Source organism: Sarcophilus harrisii, chromosome 1 (assembly GCF_902635505.1).
Source record: "Sarcophilus harrisii chromosome 1, mSarHar1.11, whole genome shotgun sequence".
NCBI classification, from domain to species: Eukaryota; Metazoa; Chordata; class Mammalia; order Dasyuromorphia; family Dasyuridae; genus Sarcophilus; species Sarcophilus harrisii.
The window spans coordinates 371,151,707-371,173,574 of record NC_045426.1 but is presented as its reverse complement, the minus strand read 5'-3'; the positions used below and the strand labels follow the sequence as shown (position 1 = coordinate 371,173,574).

At 32.3% G+C, this 21,868-nt stretch overlaps 1 protein-coding gene across 1 annotated transcript in view; it reads right to left on the bottom strand.

The window, feature by feature from the left end:
* RIT2 (Ras like without CAAX 2) overlaps positions 1-21,868 on the bottom strand; it is a 518,545-nt gene that overhangs the window by 218,732 nt on the left and 277,945 nt on the right. The window contains exon 4 of the mRNA XM_003759559.2: positions 21,366-21,557. Coding sequence (XP_003759607.2) covers positions 21,366-21,557 — 192 coding nt within the window. The remainder of the gene's footprint in view (positions 1-21,365; positions 21,558-21,868) is intronic.

Below are 21,868 nucleotides of genomic sequence, written 5' to 3'. Positions count from 1 at the left end.
TTAAGTAAGTTTGAATACGAGTTCCTTTGTCTTCTGAAATATTATATTCCAAGTCTTCTCTTGCTTCATACTGGTAATTGCTAAATCTTACATGATTCTGGCTGCTTTCAGTATTTTTTCCTTGGGGTGAGAATCCGGGATTTAGACTATAGCATTACTGTGAGCTTTTATTTGGGAATTTCTTTCAGAAGATGACTGGCATAGTCTTTCAATGTCTATTGGGTCCTCTAGTTTTAAAAAATCTAGGCTATTTTCCTTCATACTTTATTGAATATGATATCTAGGTTCTTATTCTTCATTTTCTCTTTCTAAAAAAAAAATTAGCTTTCAGATAGACCAATGATCCTTATTGTATCTTCTCAATCTATTTTTCATGTCAGTTTTTCATTAGATATTTCAATTTTTCTCCTATCTTTTCACTCTTTTAACTTTATTTTATTATTTCTGATTTCTTGTGGAATCATTCATTTAAGCTAATATTCTGAATGACAGAATAAGGACATAGAAAGATTCTGATATTTTCAAATAATAAACCAAATCTCATAAAATGAAATTTAAAAGAGAAATGGAACATCTTTAAACAAATGAGAATTTCAAAAAATGTTGCAAGGAAAAAGGATGTCAGTAAGATTGTATTATGGATAAAGAAACTGTAGTTAGGGAGACTGAGATCAAATCCTATTTTGGACATTCGTTGTAACCCTGAGAAATTCATTGAATCCCTTTTAGATTCTATACAATAGAATTAAAAACATCTATATCCCATGGCTGTTGTGAAAATAATATAAGGTTAACACATTGTAAAGTTCTATGTAGATCTTACAACAATATATAAATGCTATCTGCTATTCTTTTTGTTGTTGTTATAATAATAATAATAATAATAATAATAATAATAAAAGTAGATATTTTAGTGGACTGCCACAACTATGTAGCATAAGCTCCACCCTGTCTGTCCTTGCCCCAATATAATGTGACTTTAGGCTACATTAATGGAAGAATTGTTTACAGAAAAGGGCTAATTTCCTTTGTGCTCTTCTCTGGTTACATCATATCTAGATGACTGCAATGATATATTCATTAATTAAGAGCCTACAATGTACATCATATTATTCAGAAAGCTACATGGAAAGCCTTGACCAGTCACAGAAAATTGAAATTAGGAAAAGGAGGCTTTTGAAATGATTTGAAATTTTGTAATAAGAAGGACCAGATAGTGGATCTGAGAATGTGAATATTCTATAGAAGAGAATAATTGCTAATGATAGGAGGGGGATAGGATATCACTGTTGTAGTATAGTCTTATTTAAAGGTTGCTCTATTGAAGAGAGATTATGGGATGTTTTCTTTTTGTCAGAGGAGGGGAGAAGTTGGAGGTATATGTGAAAATTGAAGAATGGAAGGTTTCAGATCTACCTTGGGAAACATGTCCAAACACAAAATTAGTTACCCTGAATAGATAGCAAGTTCTGTATCATTAGAGATCTTCAAACACACTTTGCTAGAAATTTTTAACATAGAATAATGATCAAAAAGTGAGAGATTTTACTAAAGGAAAAGATTTTGAATAAAAAGAGGAAGTTTTATTTCTAGCCCATGCAAGGAAACAATTATGTGACCTCAGGCAAGTAATTTGCCTACTCCAGATTTAAATTTTCATCACTTATTAAATATGGACATGTGGGATGAAGTGTGAAGGGTAAAGCAGATAATCTCTAAGATCCCTTCTGGCTGTGACATTCTACAACTATATTATCATTCTGTCACAATATATTTTATTGGAAGTAGGAAAACTGCAAAACCCTCTGAGACATGATTTGATCATGATTTAATCAATGACTATTTATGAAACCTTTATGTTCCCAGCATTGTTTCAGGTACTATAGCAAATATAACATAATCATAAAACAAGCTTCCTCTTCCTGAGGAAATTATATTTAAGTTGAAAATTGAGATTAGCAGATAGGAATCAATTTTTCAAGGTATTGTAAAAGTATGATGATCTTTGTAGCAAGTATTGAATGTTCTGTAAGATATATGTAATTGATATATGATACATCAATATCTGTTGAATCTATATCTATCTATATTTAAAGCCACACGAATATACAGAGAGACAGAGATAGACATAGAAAAAGAGAGATGTGTGACAGATGTTTAAAGTTCTATCACAGCTCAGAGATAATAATGATGATTGTTGAGTTGGATTAGAACTTTTTGCTGAAGAGATAACTCTTCAACTAAGAAGAATTTGAAAAGAAAAGGGAAAGAACAACAGAATGCATTCCAGATGGAAAAAAGAGCAAGAATAAAAGAATAGAGATTAGATCATGAAGTGTTTTGCATTTGATATTGGGAGATCAGCTTGATCTTATGAAACAAAATCTATTAGTGAGGAAACAGGAACAAAATTGAATAAGACTTTCAAATATAGTCTTTCATCCCTGAGTCAATTTAAAGATTAACAATTTGGGAATGGATTTGACTTTAAACATAAATTGGGCTTATACAACATTATGAGAAAAAAGGAAGAGTCCTATAATCATGACTCATTTATTTTCGTCTTTCAGGTTTTGAAGTCCCTAAAAATCAATATTAAAATGCAAATTTGCAAAAGAGTTCAAACAATCCCAATCAGCTAATGCTTGACTGAAGATTTTTCTTGTATTCCTATATTACAGTGGTAGTACAATGTGAAGTCACTAGGGTGACACTAGATCCTAAGGAGAAGCATGGCATGAAGCAATGGCTTAGATTATTTGATATTTTTGAGTACAATTCTTATATAAGTACATTTATTGTTTTCTTAAATGAAAATGACATTTAAATCTGTCAGTGCCAAATACACTTCAACATAAATTCAGTGCATTATTTATTAAATATGATAAATATCCTTTTAAATCTGTGTTGACACATGTTGAATCCTGACACAGGTGGGCTCTGCTATTATAGCCAGCCTATGCATGTTATTTGAATGTAGTGTGAAAACTGAAAACTAATATTGAATATGTATGTGTATGTAAATTAAAAGTGCTTTATTTAATTTATCAACATCATTCATTTTGGCAACAATATAAAAAGTTAATAATAATGTTAATGGACAAAACCCTGAAACAATTTTATAAAGTCGGATGGCCTGAGAGTTATAAATAACTGTTTGAAAATGTCAACTATAATTATGAAGTTGAATTATCTCTAATTTTGTAAATGAAATGAAAATACTCCATAATAAATACAAAGATAACTGATTTGATGAGAAAAATCTATTGGCAACAACAAATCGATAAAAAGAAAATAGGAATACTCTATTTTGTATAAACATAGCGCCACAAAAGGAAACTCCCAAATCCAAATTTATATATCTGGTATTCTGAAGTATTATTACCAATCAAGAGAAAAGACAACTGTTTTTGCTTTGTATGCATTCCTTATCCTTAGACAGCAAGATAGCTAAGAAATTGAAACATCTTGTAAATATGTATAGCATATGTTAACAAGACAAAATAATTTCCAGAGATAATTAGCAAGCTTATTTTTTTTTCAAATACCAAGTCTGTGACAACAGGAATATTGCTTGCTTCATAGAAACTTGCTTATAGAATTGCTCACTGTATACATCTTCATTTGATATTGGAAACATTGCTGTTACCTGTTACCTTTGATATAACAGATATCAAAACACATGAAAATATATGTGGTTTCACTTGTAATTAATATAGTGAGAAAGAGAACTATCCACATTTCATAAAACCTTTGTAATTATTAAAGAAAAAGAAAAAGTAAGTTATTAAGCTATTTTATGTTGTAAATGGATAAAACAACAGATCTGGCTAAAGATGTGTATATGATAATATTCTGATAATATGTACAAAGAGGCCAGTAGGTAGAGATAAGGAATTGTTGAAATTGATGCTAGGCAGAATGATTTCAGAAAGGCCTGGAGAGACTTATATGAACTGAAGCTAAGTGAAGTGCATAGAACCAAGAGAACATTGTTTACAACAACAAGCTTATGTGATGTGCAATTCTGCTGGACATGACTGTTTTCAATAAGGAGGTGATTCAGGCCAATTCCAATAGAATTGTGGTGGAGAGAGCCATCTGAACACAGAGGGAAGACTGTGGGGACTGAGAAAGTAAAGAAAGGAGAAAAATTTGGAACACAAAATTTTGCAAGTGTGAATTTTGAAAACTATCTGCATATGTTTTGAAAATAAAAAGCTATTATTTAAAAAAAAAAGAAATTGATGCTAGGGAATATTTGTTACTTTATAAATCTCTTAATCTGCACAAAAGTAAGTTTTCAATATATTTTGTGGTAAATTTAATTTAACATTTAAAATTTGGAAGAATTTTAGTGGACTCGGAAGTGATGGCATTCAAACATTATGAGGACAAATCCAAATGTTAAAGTGATAATTAATAATGATAGCCCCTCATGGCATTTGAACACATGATAATCTTCATGGATCATCTCTGGTACTGAGAACTAAGAGCAAGGAATTATATGTTGGTTTTTAAATTAACTTCAGTTAAAAAAAATCTATTCAAGGAGGGTTTCATGAAATTATATAATCACATGTAGATAGAGAGTAGGAAGAGCTTATATTATTGCAAAACAAACTACCTTTCCTGTGCCAAAGTACTTCAAAGGAATGTATAGCTTTAACATATAAATTATGTTTTTCTTATTAATTTTAATCAAGATGAGACAGATTGTGTTATTTAATTGTATACTATAATTTATTTGTAATAAAAATATTCCTGAAATGTGTTTATTTGGTAGCTATTTTTGTTAAAATATGTATTCTAAATATGTCAATGCAAGTTTCTCAAACTCATGTTCTGCACCAGAAAAAAAAAAAAAAAGCACAAAAAACAGTGACAGCTTTTGTGGAGAAAATATTGAGTAATATATAAACATTAAAAAAAAGTGATTTGTTTCCCAATTAAAAAAAAAAAAAAACTTCATTGCAAATAAAATATAAGAAAGTAATATTTACTAATCAATTAATTAGTCACTTTAGAGAAGCAATTCTCATCTTATTTGAGGACACAGATGTTTCAAAATATTATTTGATAAAGTATCCATTTTTCACAGAAAACTATTGCCAATTTGATTTTGCTTCATTTGAGAAACAATGGTTAATAAACTTATCTTTTAGAGTGTGTTTAATCATACATTTGAAATTGAAAATTTTATTATTCTTTATAGTGGTTGTCTGATTTATCAAAGTGTTATGCAACTTGGCAATATTGCTCACATTTCATTGGTGAGAAATGTGCTTTTCTATAATAGTAATTATAAAGTTAAAATAGCAACTTTGATACATTGGTTAAAAAAAAATTACATGTAATAATATCAATGGTATTGAAGTTTGAGAAATTTTGTACTAAAAAAATTTAATCAACTATGATTTATTAAGTGCTTCTTAATAAGTTATCAGAGACTATAGTAAGAATTAAGGATACAAAGAAAGGCCTAAGTGTGGTTTTTGACCTCAAAGAATTCATATTCTAATAGAAGAGATACCATGCAAATACCTCTGTACATATAAGATATAAAAAAATAGATGAAGATAATCGTAGGAAAAAGGCACTAGCAGTGATTAGGGAAGGGCTCCTAAAAAAATTGAAATTTAAGCTAAATTTTGAAGGATGCTAAGAAGGCCAGTAGGTAGAGGTAAGGAATTAGATTATTTCAAGTATGGGGACTGTCAGTAAGAAGGCAGGACTTAGCAAAAAGAGGGTCAAGTTCTAGAAACATTCAGAGGTCTCTGGATCGTAGAGTCCTTGAGAAGGAGTAAAGAAAAAGACTGCAAAGGCAGAAAGGAACCGAGTTGTGAATGCCCAGGCATGGACTCTACATTTGAGGTATTAGGAAGCCACTATAGATCAATGAATGCAGAAGGGACATCATAAGAACTATTCTTTAGAAAACACTTTTGGAAGGTGAATGAAGATTGGATTAGAGTAGATAGATATTTAATGCAGATGATCAATCAGAAGATAATTACAACAGTATGGATGTGGACTGATGAAAGCCTGTATTAGGGGAAGGAGGCTGGAGCTGACTGTGTGAGTGGAAAGCAAAGGATTTTTAAGAAATGTTGTAAATGTAGAAATGAGTTGGGAACAGATTGGAAATACAGAGTGAGCATAAAAGAGGAACTGAGAATGACACTGAGGTTGAGAATCTTGAGTGACGGGGATTATCAAAAATAATAAAGAAGTTAGAAAAAGGGAATGTGTTGGAGGAAAGATGAAGATTTCATATTTACATCAATGATTCATTTAGAATTATTTTATTATATTATAAATGTAAAAATATCAAAATATTTTACTAATACATATACAATGCCAGAGAAACTGAGGCAAGATAAAGATTAGAAAGTTATTAATATTTTATTTGAAAGGGAGAGATTTACTTGGACCAAGTGGATCCATGGTTTGGTCCCAGGGCTGAATGAGATTATTATTCCAAGAATCCAGCAGAGAATGTCAGATACAAGATTCTTTTATAGGTAACAAGAACAATGACATAATGGGGGAGGTACCTGGGATGGGGAAGACCTAATGGGGTCTAGGATTACATAACGGAGGGAGGTACTGGAGAGGCTCCTGATATTCTAATGATGTCTAAGATTTATGTCTTTATCCTTTATCCTATCAAACATTCTAATGATTAAGAGGGAATGGTTATAGCCTGAGGCAGAGTAACTGAGATAGGACAATTAGGGAAACTGGGTCAGTACATTAAAAGGAAACTGTGGCACCACATATATGTCTATACATGTAATATCATTTATTGCATGATCCATATCCTATTGGGATCAGTGTTTCCCTTGAGAAAGAGCCAGGAAGGACTGATATGGGGTTTTTCATTTATTCAGGAAGTTCATTGTCTTGCTGCTACTCCACAGCTAGCCTTTTAAGGTAACTTAGACTATACAACTACTGACATATTTTCCTGGATGCAGACTGTCTTCTGAGGAAAGTCTACTAGAGGGCAGGCCAGTTATCTTCCATCTGCCCCAAAGCAACCATTTATATTTCAGGCAGCTTTCACCTCCTACTAAAGCAACCATTTATATTTCAGGCAGCTTTCACCTCCTACTAACCAACTCAGTCTTCCAACAAGTATGTAGTGAAGTGCCAGTTTCACTGAAGAAGAGCAACTTCTCCCTTTGATTTTAATCTTCCTATGTTTTGCTGTGCCTATACTTTAAGGGTAGAGGACTGGTACCTTTGCTTCATTCTCCTAATTGGTCAAAATTTTTTTAATACCTCTGCCTCATCTCCTATTACTCAGGTGCCTTTTTCTACTTTATCCTTTTTTTGCTCTCATCTCACATGATGAAATGATTTTACTCTTACCAATGCTAAATCATCTACATGTTTAATTGATCCTATTCTATGTCCTTTCCTCTAATTAATTGTCCTATTTATCTCAATTCTCACCTCACCTCAATTCATACCTCTGTGACTATAAATTCCTGTAGATACTCATCCAAATCCCATTCCATAACCCCTTTCACTGGATTCTTCTTTCCCAATCCCCTTCACCCTCCTAACTCAGAATTTCATCCTAACTCCACCCAGTCCTTCCATTGTGTCTTCTAGACTGCCTGTTTCAAGGGCATCAAACTTTCTTTTATATTAAATATTTTATTCTGAGAAATTTATTTACATTTTCCATCAATTAGCTCTTAAAGAAATCTGATTTCTGCCTGATGACAGACTGCTTGGCTTTTTAGTACTAGATTACATTTACTCATATTTCTCAATTTATTGGTCAAGGTGATGGGATGAAAGCACCCCCAAATATTGATGTTCAAGGGATATCCCAAAATTGTTGGTTCTAGTCTGGTGTTGTGAAGTATCTCAAAAGCATTTGCAGGCTCAGACTCATAATTGTACTGCCAATTAAAGTGGGCTAAATTCCCAAAGAGGAAGATAGCCAAGAACAAGGAGCAAAGAGGTAAATTTGTAAGGAAAAGTGAGAGAAACCATGTGCTTTATGTCATTGATATGCTAATTTCATGGCTTAGAGAAGTGGTCAAATTCTTACTTTGTGCTCAGGCATCCAGGTAACACAAAGTTACCTGGGCAGAGCTCTTAGGGAGCTTTCAGAGGTATGTTATTAAGCCTAAAATGTCACTAGGTCAAAATGGTGAGATTCAATTTGTGCCTGTGTTAACTTAAGAAACTCATTATTGATGTTTATTAGCTCCAAGGGTCTCATTGTCACTGGTTAGTAGGCTGTTATCTGATGCCAGTGATCTTTTGGACTCAGGATCCTGGACATATAAGGTAAACTAAGGCAAGATAGTCTAAGGGAAGAAATACATCATTCCTAAAGGTCACACTACATCAAAGGTAAGTAAGATGCACTATTCCTTATTCTTCTTTGCTTCTTCCAGGTTCTTTTGTTTCCTCTATTATCACACTTTAATTTCTCTTCCTTTGAGTTTCATGCTATTTATTGTTACCATAATATCAAAATTTTTATAGTTATTGTCTACCAATGTCTGCTCACTCCCTTTCCTTCTTCAATGAGTTTGAGACCTGGCTCATTTTTTTTTCTCCTTTATCCAACTTACCCTTGTAATAGACTATTTCAATATATATTTTTATCCTCCCTCAAATACCCAAACCATTCAATTCCTTAACCTATCCCTTGACCCAAACTCAATAAAGATGACTCACAAATATAACATGTCTACATTTAAGAATTTTGAAATCTTCTTTTGGGATAATATTTTATTAACTTTTTTAATTCTCTCTCTGCCTTGCCTTATTAAAGTTTATTCTTTAATCTCCGCTATAATTTATAATCCTTCAATCCCTTAATCCCCTTTAATATTGTTTCCCCTGTACTAGCTACTTTTTCTTTTTCTTCCTATCTTGACACCTTGATGAATCAAATCAAACCATGCTGTCATCCCCCATTTATTAATTAGTCCCTTTAACATAATTCCAATTATGTCCAACTAAGCATCAGCTTTGGATCACTTTTACCCATAATGATCTTCATTCTTACACATGTGCTAAAAAAAAGGTAGAGAAAATCACTCAAATTTTTTTTTAACTTATCCATTTCAAATTTGTTATATAATCTCAATTGAGCTTTCATTTCTGCTAGGCATTTCAACTAGATTTCCTTTATTACCTCACTATCCAACTTTCCACAGCAGTTTCTTTCTTTCTTTCTTTCTTTCTTTCTTTCTTTCTTTCTTTCTTTCTTTCTTTCTTTCTTTCTTTTTTTTTTTTTTTTTGTTTTGTTTTGTTTTAAGCCTGTTCATTCCTTCTCAAATCTCCTGTGGAATTCTCTTTCCTTACCCTCTCAGGGGTGAGGCCACTTATTGTGTATTCCTCCTTTCCTCTGCCTCACCTCCTATTACTCAGGTGCCTTTTTCTACTTTATCCTTTTTTTGCTCTCATCTCACATGATGAAATGATTTTACTCTTACCAATGCTAAATCATCTACATGTTTAATTGATCCTATTCTATGTCCTTTCCTCTAATTAATTGTCCTATTTATCTCAATTCTTTCACTTATTTTCAGTCTTTGTCTACTGATTCATTTTCTATTGTCTATAAACCTGCCTATTTCAACATCCTGAAAAAAATTCACTTGATTCTTCCGTTCCTACTATTTTCTTCTATCCCTACTTTTGCTAAATTCCTCAAAAAGGCCATCTACAATAGATGTTCACACTTTCTCTCCTTTTGTTTTGCCACAGTTGTCTTTTAATGTCATGACCCAGTTTCCCTAATTGTCCTATTCAGTTACTCTGCCTCAGGTTATAACCATTCCCTCTTAATGTTTGATAGAATAAAGGTCTTATATTTTAGACTTTAGATTGTAATGGGATAAAAGTCTTTATCCATTTTAGACATCATTAGAATATCAGGAGCCTTTCTGGTACCTCCCTCCATTATGTCATGCTAGGTGCCTCCCCCCATTAGGTCATCCCCATCCAGGAATCTCCCCCTTTATGTCATTATTCTTGTTACCCTATAAAAGAATCTTGTATCTGACATTCACTGCTGGATTCTTTGAGACTATAGTCTCATTCACTGGGACCAAACCATGGATCCATTTGGTCCCAGTAAATCTCTCCCATTTAATAAACCATGTTCTTTTAGTTGCTAAGATCAATGGACTTTTCTGAATTTATTATCTTCATTGACAACTACAATCTCTGACTCTATCACCACTCTATTTTCCTTGAAACTTTTCTCTAGTTTTTTGGTACCCTATTTACTCCTTGTTCTCCTCTTACCTACCCTCTCTTTTTCTGTTTTCCTTGTTGGATCTTGTAAATTATACCCTTAACCATACTGTCTCTAAGGTTCTGTCTCTAAGGTCTCTTCACTTCTGCCTTTATACTACTTCACATTATGATCTCATCAGTTCTTATGGGTTTAATTACCACATATGCTGATGATTCTTAAATATACTTATTCTTTCCAAATCTCACAGGTGACCTCCAGTCTCACGTCTTCAAATCTTGGACATCTCAAACTAGATTTCCAGGAGACATTTTAAATTCAATATGTCTAAAATTTAACAAATTATTTTTCCTGCTAAGAGTTCTTCACCACCTATTCTCCATTCCTCATCTTTCCTAATGCTATAAAGGGCTATGTTAATCCATTAGGCTCACAATTTCTGAGCAATTCTGGATTCTTCATTATTTCTCATTCCCATATCTAAACTGTTGCCAAGACCAATCAATTTTATTTTTGTCATATTTTTCATATATGCTTCCCTTTCCTCTTTGATATTCCCTTACTTGAGTTCATGTCCTTATCACTCATACCTGAATTGTGAAATAGCTTGATTGGAGGGAAATATAGGGCCCTGTTTGAATCAAATCTCTTCCTGCTGCTCTAATCCATCCTCCATTCAACCACTAAGATGATTATACTAAAATAGACATATGATCATGTCATCACCAATAAACTTCATTGGCTTCTTATAGCCTCCAGCAGTAAATTCAAATTTTTTTTATTTGATATGTGAAGCCCTTTCCATCCTACCCCTCCCCACCAACAAATCCAGTATTTTTATATCTTATTCCTCAACATGTACTCCAATCCAGGGACACTGATCTCTTGTCTATTGCACATGCAAAATATTCCATTTCTGTGATCCTTGGATTCTCCTCTGATCTCTCCAATTCCTGGAATGCTCACACTTTTGTTCTGCCTACTAAACTCCCTGGCTTTTTTTTGAGTCCCATCTACACTTCACCGCCTGCAGGAAGTCTTCCCAAACAAAAAAAGGAAAGTCTTCCTGTGCCCTTCCTCTGTTAATTATTTCCTACTTATCTTATATATAGCTTGATTTGCACATATTCATTTGCATGTCGGATATCCCTTTACATTTTAAATTCCTTGAGGGCATAGACTATTGATTGCCTCTTTTTGAATCCCTAGAATTTGGATTCTTGGTTCTTACCCTGGAAGGGCTCCTACTCTTTTGTAACTGCAAATCTTCCTGCTTCTCTCTGCCTTAGAACTAAAACCAGGGCCCTTGCTTCTTTGTGACTAAAGTGAATCATTCTTTTCTGCCTTGAAACTGTGACTCACCAACGAATATGAGCAATGCAGTTGCCAGACAGTAGTAGGTCATGTTCCCATGGAGAGCAAAGGGTCCCTCACAATCTCTTTCTGACTAATCATCCAACTCCTTTACTATCTTTAACATTAGAGTTCTCAAAGCTGCTACTACTGTCTCTGCTTCCAGTACTCACCATTGGTGCTGCTGCTGTGGTTTGTAATTTAGGCTAGCCCACACTCTTGTGTCACAGATTTCTTCTGCAGATCACCTAAATTATCTTATGCTGAGGAAATGTCTCACACTGACATTTTTTTGGCTTTATCATTCCAGAATTTAATTTGAGGCACTTTTTAAAAATTATTTGGAGAGGAATCTTGAAATAGTTTGGCTGGATTGCTATCTCAATTCTGCCATCTTGGCTTCCAGTTGTAATGATGGTTTTATGGGGCATTTTATTATTGAGTAAGTGGAGCCAAATTTGCAGAGAAAAGACTATGCAGGCAGAAATTAAGTGATTGTCTCATTACAATTCCAATAGCTACTTAAGTGATATGGAGATTGGGACAACTAACAGGAACTTGGGTGGGGCAGAGTGCCTTGAGGTGAAATTATGAAATCAAAGGTGAAAAAGAATCATAGACAACCTTCTTTTGTCACAAAATACTTATTCCATGATGGTTCCCTTTCAAGAGAAAATATTCTCTAAGTGTTTGATTTTTTAAATATTTGGAAGCAGTTAATTTGTTGCTGAGGTTTGCTTCAAGCAACAAGTTTGGTTCTCAGTGCTTCATTTCTTTCTCTTTTTTTTTCCCACTTAGAAAGAAACAGCCTTGTTCCTACAGCCTTTGTCTGACTTGTCAATTTTACAAACATGGCCAATGACCCATGAAGTGCAAACAATTCAGGAGATGTGCTATGAATCAGGGAAGGAAATAAATGGAAACATTCTCAGGTTGAGCTGAATTCATTTCAAAGTTGTCACATTTCCTGAGGTAAGGAAGTGGGAGTCCACTTAGCCCTAGGATGTAAAAACTGATGAAAAATTTTGGTTTTTTGGTTTGCAAGAGAAATATTCCCTATACTGAATTCATATATGTTTCTGTATGTATATATACACATAAAATTATTTATATATAAATATATATGTACACACATATATTTGAAATGTATATAATATATAACAAGACATATATGAACTGTTATATTAATAACATAGCAATATATATATCTCATATGCATATAAATTATATAACACATATAGATCTTATATGAATTTCTGTGTATGTATATGCATATATATGTATACATATATTCATTTACCTTTATATGCAGATACAGATATATATATAATCTAAATATAAAAATGAATCTCATATATATAGATATATATGTGTATATAGACATATGCAAATCTATATACTTTATGATATGTATATGTGCTTTACATATAGATATATGAATAAAGAGAAACATGTATTTATATATACATACATAAACATGTATACATATATATGCATGCAAGTAAATATATATGTACATCATAGGGGATCAAAGATATTTAGGAATTGAAGATTGCTCTATAGTAGGCATTCCTTATTTAGGTCTAAATGATGGTAGCATTTTTCCCTTTTTATACCATTACCATAATAATAAATACAATAATTTTATATATATACACATATATATATATATATATATATATATATATATATACATATACATATATATACATATTTAATGTGATTTGCTTTCCTTTAAATCTATATATTTTAGTTTATGCATTAAAAACAATTCTGAGGAGGGGAATGCCATAGGGCTCCATGAGACACAAAAAATATTAAAGAATCCCTGGACTAGGGCCAGATATAAAAAGAAACATGAATCATCCAAGAGATAGAAGGAGGTGGGATTCTTTACAATGTTAACTACTGCGATAGTTTACAATGGTAAATATATCAAGTTTATTCACTAATTCATTGTCCCTTGTAAGAACCATTTTAATGTTCATCTTGTCTTTTGTCTATCTTTCCACCTATAACATTATCCTTATTCCTGTTCAATTATGAAAAGTCCACCTATTATTCAAGATGAAATGAATTTCTATCTCATCCTCAAAATATTTCCAAATATTTTAGGCTACAATCAATTTTGCTATTTTAAATCGTCAAAGCATTTACTGCCTCAACCACATATTATGACATATAACTATGCTGACCTTTATTGTTCCTTAACTGGTTTCTATGTAAAGTGATACCTTACCAAGAAAGATATATTTCAAGATAGTTTTTGAATCTCACACACACACACACACACACTTTTATTATTTTCCCAATCACCTAATTCCCTCGTTCAAAACTACATACACAGAAATATTCAAGAAATTCTTTTCATATTTGTTATTTTATCAATTTTTTAAATGCTATTTGGATAAGAATGCAGCAGTATAATATGGGAGACAATGTGACCTTGGGGATACTCTTTTTTTTCAAATCCCACTATAATTATTAGCTCTCTAATATTGAGCAAATGTCTTAATTTTAGCTTTCTCATTTGTAAAATGGAGATACTAATATTTGTGCTACATAATTTACAAGGGAATGTTTAGAAAGGGCATTGTTAATATGAGAGTGATAAAAAAGTACTGGTCCTGTTCATTGTTTCATAATTTCCAATCTCCATACTTTAAACAGCTGAACTCACTGCAAAGGACAGGAACACTTAAATGAGGGACTTCCATAAAGAAACAGTAGTCTTTTGGAAATCCTATCTAGGATTTGAAGCTTTACAAGGATTATAGAGAACGTTGTTATTAAATCCTGAAGCTAAGCATTAAGTTGCATTTAGGCTGTCAGCAATGGGAATTTGTCATAGTTCTATCTTCTGATTATACTATCTGGGGCTACAGATTGATATCAAATATTTTATTTTTATTTTTTACTACTAAATTTATTTATTTTAATACACATTACTTTATGAATAATTTTGGGAGAGAAAAATCAGAACAAAAGGGAAAACCCATGGGAGAGATTTAAAAAAAAATAGAAAAAAAGAAGTGAACATAATATCTGTTGATTTACATTCAGTCTCCTTAATTCTTTTTTTGGATGTAGACAGCATTTTCTGTCTAAAGTATATTGAGATTGCTTTGGATCACTGAAACACACTGAGAAGCAAGTCTTTTGTAATTGATCATTGCATATTCTTGGTATTATTCTGTACAACTTATTCAAGGTTCAGCTTGTTTTGCTCAGTATCAGTTCACTTAAATCTTTCCAGCCCTTCCTAAAATCAGGTTGTTCATCATTTTTATGGCACAATAATATTCCATTATCTTCATATATCACACAACTTGTTTAGCCATTCCTCAGTTGATGGGCATCTACTCATTTTCTAATTCTTTGCTATCTCAAAAAGAGCTGCTACAAACATTTTTGCACATGTGTGTCCTTTTTCCTCCTTTAAGATTTCCTTGGCATACAGACTAGTAATGTCACTACCGGGTCAAAGTTATGTGCAGTTTGGTAGCCTTTTGGACATGGTTCCAAATCATTCTTCAGAATGGCTGGATGTATTCACAATTCCACCAACAATGCATTAATGTACCAGTTTTCCCACATCCCCTCCAACATTTGTCATTATCTTTTCCTGTCATGTTAGCCAATCTGAGAGGTGTGAGATGGTAACTTGCAGTTGCTTTAATTAGCATTTCTCTGATCAATAATGATTTAGAGCATTTTTTCACATGGCTATAAAAAGCTTTAATTTTGTTATCTGAAAATTGTCTGTTCATGTACTTTGACCATTTATCAATAGGGGAATAATTTTATTCTTAAAAATTTGACACAGTTTTTTATATATTTTAGAAATAAGACCTTTATCAGGAACACTGGCTGTAAAGATTTTTTCCCAGCTTTGTATTTCCCTTTTAATCTTGTTTGTGTTGGTTTTGTTTGTGCAAAAACTTTTTAATTTACTGTCATAAATGTTATTTATTTTGTCTTTCATAATGTTCTCTAATTCACTCATTTTGACCTTATTTTGGTATGGGGTGTGAGATGTAGGTTTATGCTGAGTTTTTGAAATATTATTTTCCAGTCTTCCCAGCAATTTTTGTCAAATAGTGAGTCCTTATTTCAGAAGCTGGACTTTGGGGGTTTATCAAATACTAGATTACTATAATCCTTGCTTATTATGTTGTGTGTATTTAATCTATTTCACGATCCACCACTCTATTTCTTAGCCAGTACCAAATAGTTTTGATGACTGCTGTTTTATATATAATTTTAGGTTTGGAACTGCTCAGCTACCATACTTTGTATACATTTTTTTTTCATTAATTTCCTTGATATTCTTGACCTTTTCTTTTTTCAGATGAATTTTTCTTTCTTTTTTTTTTTTTTTTTTCTAATTATATAAAATAATTTTCTGGTAGTTTGATACATGACATGGCATATTTTATAATTCTATCTTTTGAAATTCCTGAAAGCCATTTCATTCAGAGTACTGTTTTTACATTTGAAAAAGCTAAGGGAAAACATGAATTGACATTGGCCCACTTCCAGTCAGGAAAGTAGAGGACATTATGAAGTAAGAATGTACACAGTGAGATATAAGGAAGGGAAAGATAGTAAGGAATTATGGAGTATTTTACAATAGGAACTGACAATTGTAGACAGAATTAGTGGGTAAATAGTGTTGGTTTTGTAAGTACCTTCCTTCTATTATTTCATCCTCACTTTAAAACACAAGCATAGCTAATAGGGACTTTAAGATTTACAAAGCACTTTTATTATTGTATCTCACAACAATCATAGGGAGTAGGTGCTACCATTTCACAGAATTCTCATTTTACAGAAAAAAATACAATAAACTTGAGACTAGGAGATATTAAGTATTTTGTTCATGGTCACATAACTAGAAAATGTCTAAAACAGACTTTGAATGCAAATTTTCCTGACTACTATTCCAACACTTAATCCATTAGAAAATCTAGGTCCCTCCTAGAGTACTCCTGATAGTCTTGAGTTCTCTGATCCAGTTTCTTCATTGTCCAATTTTTCCTTCTTTAATTCCCCAACTCATCTGGCATATTCCCAAAGTCCCCTTCACCTACATATTTAATTTTTTTTTACCCTCCTCCTATAATTAATGGAAATGAAACTTTTCTTTTTCTCCTTTCACTACTTAGAAGCTAAAGTAATTCTGATAACCTAATTTATATCCAGCTGGCAATGATTAAAAGCATTCAATATGTTTTCTGGACCTCACTCACAGAGGCAATATATTGCCTTTGAACAAAAAAGGCATTGTTTTCAATTGTAGGGATAAATGAAGTACCATCTATGTGTCAGGCATTTTACAAATAGTAATTTTTACAAATATTATCTCTTTTGAATCTCACAAAAATCATGAAATTTAATCTCTATTGTTGTCAGTGTCAAATGGTGATAATGAAGCAGATAGAAGTTAATGGACTTGTCTAGTGTTATATAAATAGTAAGTATCTCGAGATCAAATTGAACTCAGGGCTTCCTGACAACAGGGCCAGGGTTCTTTTGACTTTATCACCTGGCTTCTATGTTGAGACTGATGCTAGAACTTTCAGATGTTCCATTTTTAGGCAAGTGAACTTCTGCCCTTCATGACAGAAATATTTCCACTCTTGAGAAACAGTTGAAGATCATTATTATTATCAATAGAGTATGTCAAGTAGCAAGGGTGGAGTGGAATTTTGTTATGTTTTTTCAAGCAGAATCTGGCTTGCAAAATTGTCTGTCATTGTGTTATGAATATTAACAATATTATTTTCTTCATTGAAATTTTTAAAATTATTATTATTATTATTACTTAATGTAACCTTAGAAATCCTTGCGGTTTATTTGGGATATTTTGAGTTGTATTAATATTGAGTACTTTAATTGTTCAGATAGAGAATCTGAAGACCACACTATTGGTCTAATCTAATCTAATGGAACAAAGCAGCTAGATAGTTCAGTGGACAGATCACTGGTCTTGGAATTAGGAAGAGCTGAGTTCAAATTTAGCTACCCTTACTATCTTTGTAAACCTGGGCAAGTCATTTACCAGATGTTTGCCTTGGTTTCTTCAACTGTAGAATAGAGATAATAATATCACCTAACTTGAAAAATTGATGGGAGAAAGAATTTAGATAATATTTGTATATGGCTTACCTACAGGAACTGACACAGAATAGATATTATATAAACACTATCTATGATGATGATAAGGAGGAGATTGATGATGCAGATAAACTGAGGTTCTATTTTTGGCTTTGTCATTCCCTATAAAAAGTCATTTAATTTTTCTGAGCCTGTAAAAGTTCTAGATCTAAAAGGAATCTTACATTTTTAAGTTGGTAGTAGAGACAAGATGAGGTAGAAAAGAAAGAGTTGCTTGAGTTCTCCAAATTACTTTCCAAACAAGTTTGAATAAAGCCTCAGAACAAATTCTGGCAAGGAAGAATAAACAAAAGGATAGAGTAAAAAACAAAAGGTAAAAGGAAAATGTCAAAATGAGATGAGAATACATTCCAGTGCAGTCTATGCCAACTCAATATTAGCCATCTCAGCCTTGGGGGTGATTGCATCAACTGTGGCAGCAACAAATTCCAGAGTTCTCAGCCAGCAGCCAGCAAGGAGATCAGATAATGAGATTACAAGGATTTCATTGATAATACTGGGAACAGCAGTACCACCTCAAACCTATCAGATTGGCTAATATTTCAGAAGAGGAATATGACAAATGTTGAGAAAGTTGGAAAAGCTGAGACATTGTCAGTGGAGTTGGTCTAAAGAGCTATTTGGAACTATGCCCAGCAGTTTATAAAATCATGTATGTGTGCTGCATAAGAAATGTAGGAGAGTCTCAGAAAATAATAACAATAAAAAGAATAAAATACTTGGAAAGACTTACATGAAATGATGTAAAAGTACAGTGAGCAGAACAAAAACATTATACACAATAACAACAATATTGAATAATTATTAATTGTGAATGACTTAGATATTTTCAATAATGCAATGATAGAAAACAATCCCAAAGAATTTATGAAAATTGCTATCCACCTCCAGAAAAAGAACTGGTGATGCCTAAATGTAAATCAAAAAATTCTTAAAAGCAAATAACAAAAACAAAAAGCAAACAAAAACTTTACTAATTTTTTAAATCTTTTACAACATGGGTTATATGGAAATGTGTTTTGTATGACTGCATAAAATTGTTGGCTATCTCAGTGGGAAGGGCAGGAGGGCTAAAGAGCATTTGGAACTTAAAAATTTAAATAAAAGCTATTAATAATGTTTTTACATGTAAGTGGGGAAATGAAATATTAAATTCTGAGTAAAGTGGAAATGCTCTAACTACCCCAATTTTCTCTTTTTTTTTCATGGAATCATACTTAATTGGAAAGTTTAATAAAACACTTAGATGCCTAGAAACTACATCACAATATTAGTGCTATAAAGAAATTAGCAAATTAGAAGAAAGATAACATACAAAACATAGGAGATATTAAAAAAAAGTTTTGGGCACATTATAAGTGCATATATAAAATGGAGCTCTTAATCAGACTACCCTCAAAATACTATAACAATTACATGCATATGTGTATGCATATACACATAAATATTATATATATATATATATATATATATATATATTCACACACACATACACAAATACCAAAGAAACATCTGAGTACTTCAATATGATATATACTTTCCAACCATAAGGGAAATTGTAGTATATGAAAATTCAAATGCATAGAAGAGGGTATCACCTGCTTTACCATATTCATCCTGAAACAAAATTATTTTCCACCATAGTTCACAATATTTAGCAATGTTTATACTTTTTTTTTTATTTTTGGAAGGGTAATTAACTATAGGAACATAAAATTATACATTTGGAACCCAGTTCAGCTGAAAATCAATATGAAAAGAAGATTTTTAAAAAATGATCTAAATGTAATAAGACCTTGAGAATTGACTTGCATATTAGGATTTAGAGTTCAGAAGGGAGCAATTTGGGATATTTGAGTCTGTGAATTAAAAGATAAAAGTGGGTTAAACACTGGAATTTCTTGAGGAAATAAACACAGCCTGTGACAGGCTAAAATGCATAAGAGATATCTCATAAATTGTAGAAGAAATTTAGAGAAAAATAAATAGCAGATGAAAAAAGACCAGAGCAGGAGATTCAAGATATACTTCAATATACTCAAGCTATATTCAACCTAATAGTTGTGCCTATCTCATTAGATATGTAAAGTGAATTTATGTACATGCATATACACACACACACATACACACACATGTTTTAAAGCAAAACATGTGTGATGTTTGAAGCAAACATCAAGAGATTAAACATTATTTAGGAATAAAAGAAATTCAAATTAGGGAAGATAATCCAACCTCTGCCTAAATGTTACAAGTTTTCCCTACTGTAGACTCTAACCTATTTTGAATGAAATCAAAAGTTTACTCTAAATTTCATAAAGCAGCAGAGGGGACCACATGGACTAGGGATGGCATTATATTTCCCTTAAAATTTTTAAAAAAGAGAAACTAATTCCTGTTGTAGCATATGGCCTAGTGAAACCCAAGAACTCAAAGAGGGAAGGAGAGGCAGGATTAATACTGGCCAATTTATTCTCTCCAAAGTGACACACAGAACTACTAGTATTACATAAGTAAAAAGAAATAAAGAACAAATTCAATGAAATGTTAGTTAACATGTAGCTTTGCAGAAACAATGGACTTCTTTGGAACTTCCTAACTTCAAATTCTCAAGATATATCATCTTTGGGAAATTTCATTATATAAGACAAATTATATATAAATTATATGTAAATTACACACAAACACACACACATATATATTCTAATTTCATTATATAAGATTAAATCTGCTAGTATATCTCATCAGAATAGTCTGCCCCTCTGATTGGATTCTGGACTTTGAGTTCTAGGGCATCTGTTTCAAAAGGGGATACAGAAGAGTTTCTCTCCCCTTTTCCTACAAGCCATACAGCTTTGAAACTTCTTTAGAACTTTCCATGATACATATATACAGAGTACCTTCAACAATCTCTTTGACAGCTTTGTTTTTTTGGGTTGTCTTTCATTATCAGATTTAAGTTCCTTATAGGCTAGACAACTTTATTTTTATTTATATAAATGCATAACACCCTGCTTGGCATATAGCAGTTGCTTTAAAGATGTTTATTGAGTGACTATATAAAGTGAACCATATATATAGGGTTACATCAAGGTCACTTTTTCCACTGATAGAAGTTCCTTACATTGGTTTCTTCATATGGAGCAAGAGGTAATAAATTTCCTATTTCAATCTTCAAAGCTATGAAGATATTACCTATGGTTATAAAATCTGTACTGATTAGACTTAGTAAAGTGATTCTGGAAACTGGCTAAAGCAAACTTCAATCAGAGAAATCTCTACTACATCTATCTGATCCCACCTGACACCTAAAAACTGACCCATCCCTGGCTATTAACTTTTATGGAAGAAATGAGAATGGAGAAGATTGACTATATTCATTATGACTAGGTATCATAGTATAGTTCTAGGATGATTTTCAATAGAACAATTTCAAGAAGATACTTTACTCATAAATTCATACTTTGTCCACACACACACACACACACACACGTGCACAAATGATCTTTTAAAATTGACCTTGGATGCTATGGTTGCCAGACATGTTGTGAAATAGAATACAAAAAGAGGACTAACTGATTCAATTGGCACTTACTTGCCGGGCCTGCTCCAGATCAATTTTGTTCCCCACTAGCACCAAAGGAATGTCATAGGTGTGGCGGACCTGATAAATGAGCTCTTTAAACCCAGCAGCTTCCTGGAAGGACTGTCGATCAGTGACAGAGTAGCATATAATGAAGCCCTCTCCACCTCTCATGTACTGGTCCCGCATGGCTGTGAATTCTGCCTGCAGAGGAAGGATAAGAATAATTTTATAATTTAGCACAGAGGAGCAAATACCTAACACCAAAAGAAGAAGAGGTCAAATCTCTACAAGTGCAGTAACTAATCATTGTATGTTATTGTTTTCTTTTAGGATTTTCAGATTTTGCTAAATTAAGATTTTTTTATAGCTTAAGAACTTTCCTGATTGTTAGTAATACTTTCCTCCCCCTCAAATAATTTTGTGTATATTTAATATTAACTTAATCTATGGGTACATATAATAGCTTTATAACTGGAAGAATATTTAGACATTATCTACTACATCTGCTATCC